This window comes from Nicotiana attenuata, unplaced genomic scaffold, assembly GCF_001879085.1.
Source record: "Nicotiana attenuata strain UT unplaced genomic scaffold, NIATTr2, whole genome shotgun sequence".
Classification (NCBI taxonomy): Eukaryota; Viridiplantae; Streptophyta; class Magnoliopsida; order Solanales; family Solanaceae; genus Nicotiana; species Nicotiana attenuata.
This window is the reverse complement of record NW_017682108.1, coordinates 1-4218: the sequence shown is the minus strand read 5'-3', so window position 1 is coordinate 4218 and position 4218 is coordinate 1. Positions and strand designations below refer to the sequence as shown.

General features: G+C 40.1%; 1 protein-coding gene across 1 annotated transcript; it reads left to right on the top strand.

The window, feature by feature from the left end:
* The first annotated feature begins 1159 nt into the window (after positions 1 to 1159).
* LOC109221985 (uncharacterized mitochondrial protein AtMg00810-like) lies at positions 1160 to 2170 on the top strand. The gene has a single exon (XM_019386405.1). It carries the CDS (start codon positions 1160 to 1162, stop codon positions 2168 to 2170), a length of 1011 nt encoding a protein of 336 aa, XP_019241950.1.
* Positions 2171 to 4218: the final 2048 nt, after the last annotated feature.

Below are 4218 nucleotides of genomic sequence, written 5' to 3'. Positions count from 1 at the left end.
GCATCATACATTAGAAAACATGCCCATATACACCACAGCAAAATGGAGTGGTGGAAGGAAAACACAAATACCTGCTAGAAACAACCAGTGCACTCTTGTATCAATCTAAATTACCCATGAATATTGGGGAGAGTGTATCTTGATCTCTACCTATTTGATAAACAGATTACCCTCATCATCACTCAAAGCTAAGTGCCCATTTGAACTATCGTACCTGAAGAAACCAAATTATTCCCATCTTATAAGCTTTGGGTGCCTATGTTTTCCTACTAACCTCAAAATTCACAAAGATAAATTTGAACCAAGATCCACTCCTCATTTTTTGTGGGATATCCCTTTAGGAAAAAAGGTTACAAGGTACTAAATCTGGCCACAAAGAAAATAAGTGTCTCAAGAGATGTAGTATTCTATGAAAATGTGTTCCCATTTGCCTTGTCTACTAGTCCTAGTAAAGTATTCCCTTCATTTCCTCAAATGAGATCACATCTATCAGATGAGCTCTTTCTTGCCAATGATATAGGAGTCACTCCACACTCAGTGACTGAAAATCACCATGAAGTGTCACCAAGGACTTTGTCTAGGAATGAGCAATTGTTTGAATCAGATCCAATGTCACCTCAACCCCTTTATTTTGATAATAACTCAACATTTTCTCGGTCACCCTTGGACAGACAGACATCAGGAACTTTTCCTGTTGCTGATAGTCCAACTGTCTTTACTCAAGACCAAAACATCTTAGTTTCAGATCAGAGTAGACCTTCCACAACCCTGAAAATTCCTACTTACCTTAAAGACTATGAGTATACAATTCCTAAATTACAGGATGCTCACCATGACAAGTCCCCATCTTCTAGTGATAGCCAAAGCACATCATCCTTTTCTTTTACTACTTCTACACCCATACTTCATTATAATTCCCTTAATGCGCTAAGTTCTAACTGTCAACACTTGATGGACATTGCCTCACATGAATGTGAACCTAGTTCTTTTGAGGAAGCTGTTGTGAAACCTGCTTGACAAGCAGCAATGAATCAAGAATTCCAAGCATTATATGCAAATAAGACTTGGGATTTAGTTCATCTTCCGGTTGGAAAGAAGGCAATAGGGTGTAAGGGTGTATAAAATCAAACATAAAGCAGATGGAAACATAGAAAGGTTTATGGCAAGATTAGTGGTGAAGGGTTACACACAGCGGGCTGGGATAGATTATATAGAGACCTTCTCACCAGTAGTGAAGATGACAACTGTGAGAGCTTTGATTACAACAGCAGTCAAGAAAGGATGGCAAGTTTTACAGTTGGATGTCAAAAATGCATTCCTCCACGGAGATCTCCATGAAAAGGTGTACATGGAGGTGCCACCAAGGCTGGTTGTGGAGAGGCCAGGTTTAGTGTGCAAATTAAACAAGTCCTTGTATGGGCTCAAACAAGCAAGCAGACAGTGGTATCAGAAATTAACTGAAGAATTATGTTCTAGGGGGTATACTCATCCAATGCTTGACTACTCCCTGTTTTATAAGAAGGTTAAAGGATCAGTAGTGTTTGTGGATGTCTATGTAGATGATGTCCTTATCACATATACTCACTTGCAAGAGATTGAGTCTTTGAAGAACTTTCTGCACAACACATTCAAGATAAAAAACCTGGGGAGGCTTCACTACTTCCTAGGCTTAGAGGTCCAATACACAGACAAAGTTGTGTTGATGTCACAGAAGAAGTTCACTATGGATCTTTTGAAAGAATTTGGATGTATAGATTGTCCTCCTATGAATTCTCCTCTAGATTCATCTGTGAAGCTGAAAGCTGATGAACGAGCCTTATTAACAGACCCTTCCTACTACAGGAAGCTAATTGGGAATCTCAACTTCCTCACTAACACTAGGCTCGATATTGCTTATAGTGTACAACATCTTAGTCAGTTCGTGCAAAGTCCCAAGGAGCCACATTTGAAGGTTGCATATCATGTCCTAAGGTACTTGAAAGGTGACCCAACCTTGGGAATTTTTCTTACTAATGATGCAGACTACACAGTGAAAGCCTTCTGTGATTCAGATTGGGCAAGTTGTCCCCAATCCAGAAAATTAGTCAGTGGATACATTGTATTACTTGGGGATAGTCCTATTAGTTGGAAATCTAAGAAGCAGTCCACCATTTCTTTATCCTCTGCATAAGCTGAGTATAGGTCAGCTAGGATGGTTGTTGGAGAGCTTGTTTGGCTTGCCAGGCTTCTTACTGAGCTAACTGTTACTCTATCCTTGCTTATTCCTATATTCTGCGACAGCCAAGCTGCCCTACACATAGCAAGGAATCCCGTGTTTCACGAGCGTACGAAATACATTGAAGTGGACTGCCACTTTATACGAGACCTGTTGCAGGAAGGATTGATTTCTTTACACCGCATTTCCACTAATAACCAATTAGCCGACGTTTTTACCAAGTCCTTGACAGGGATCAAATATTCCACACTCCTTGGCAAGTTGGCAGTGAGATTACTCATTGTATTGTATTTATTATTTTATTCATTTCTTACAATGTAGTTAGTGGAATAGTTAGTGAGCTTTCAAATGGTAAGTGACAGATGTCATTAGTTAGTTGGTTAGTCTAGTTATTAGTACATGTTCTATAAGTAGGAAAACTAATTACATTTTCCATCTTTGAGTTGATATAATGAAGAGCTCAGCTCATTTTCTAGAAACTTCAGTTCCGTTCCTTTCCTTTCTGTACATCCTCTGATTCCTACATTGGAGCTCATGTTGAGCTCGTGTTCCTCTCATTGGTTTTACAATTTCACACATTGAATTAGGAGGAACAATTATATGGGTCAAAATTATGTCTAGTTTAGCAAATTCAGACGGACAAGCTGAGGCCGAGTTCCAAACCAAGCGCAGTCCGGTGGCGAGGAGTCGCTCAAATAGAGAGACCAGCACCGAGGTCGAGCAGAGGGTAAACGGCTGCAACTGTTAGAATGTTCCTAGGATTATGAATAAGAATATTCTACAGAATATTCCCCCATATTGTACTTTTTTAGGGTTTTCTAGGGATATCCCTGATAAATAGGAAGAAAAAGGAAACAGAAAGGGGATCAGAACTTTTGTGAAAGAACATCTTGTAAAGAGTTGGCTATTAGGAATATACAAAAAGCTGGTGTTGTCTCTCTTGTTTGGTTCCATCACATAATATTCCTCTTTAGCTCACAAGATCCAAGAACACATAGTCCACTTCATTTGTCTGATGTCACGCGTTGTAGTTAGAAGAAGGAATCATCCATCTCATCCAACATTTGGGTAACAAATTCCTTCTTATCACATCTAATGCCATTTATCGCATTTATTGTATGTTTTCGTCCTCGTATTAATTACTAGTCATTGAGCATTAACTCAGCATTTGTTAACTTGGACGCAGACCCATACCGTCTAAGTAGATCAATTTCGGATCTAGAATTTATTACTTTTAATTTGGACTCAGCAATATCTATTTATTACATTAGTTTAACTAAAAGGGTTTAAAACTTTCTGGTCAAACAATTTGGCGCCGTCTATGGGGAATTCCTTGTTAAAAGTTTAGTTTTTTCTAGATCTAAAAAAACAACAAAAGGTTTTTTTCTTGCTTGCACAAGCTAACAATGGCAGGAAAAAGAGAGGAAAGACTGAAAGTAGTGATGGGTGTCACTACCAATCTCCTAGGCACCAACAACGAGGTGGATAGGGAAGACTAGGAGAATGTGACGCCGAGCGTTTCACCCAAGCAAAGAGATTTACCCCCTCCTCATGGGAGCGTAACCGCTTCAAATGAGAAGGGAGCTTCCATGTCCAATGTGCAAGAAGCGTGGCCCGCTGTGAAAAAGTTATTGTAGGCGTTGCTGACAAGTACCCTAAGAAGTATACTCGATAAACCCGCTCAAGGAGCGAATAGGAACACCGCACGAGTTAACACCCCAATAACCATCAACGAGCAACACGCTCCTCCCCCAACAGGTAACCCTCACACCGTTGTTGATGCAGGTAACGATGCCCTCGTAGCTGTTCTAAAGAAAATGGAAAAAATGGAGAATGAGAATAAAGCGCTCAACGACCAAATGAGGGAGCAACAAGAAAGAGTTGATAAGATACCAGGTGCCAAGAAACTCTTGCCAAAACGGGACATTGGTCGATTCGTGGAACAGCCATACAACGAGGAGGTAGCCCCACATGCCATACCCAAACTTTTAATTGCCACCATA

What these genes read in the sequence shown, in the direction of transcription:
- LOC109221985 (XM_019386405.1), top strand. Translation starts at nt 1,160, where the DNA reads ATGGCAAGATTAGTGGTGAAGGGTTACACACAGCGGGCTGGGATAGAT.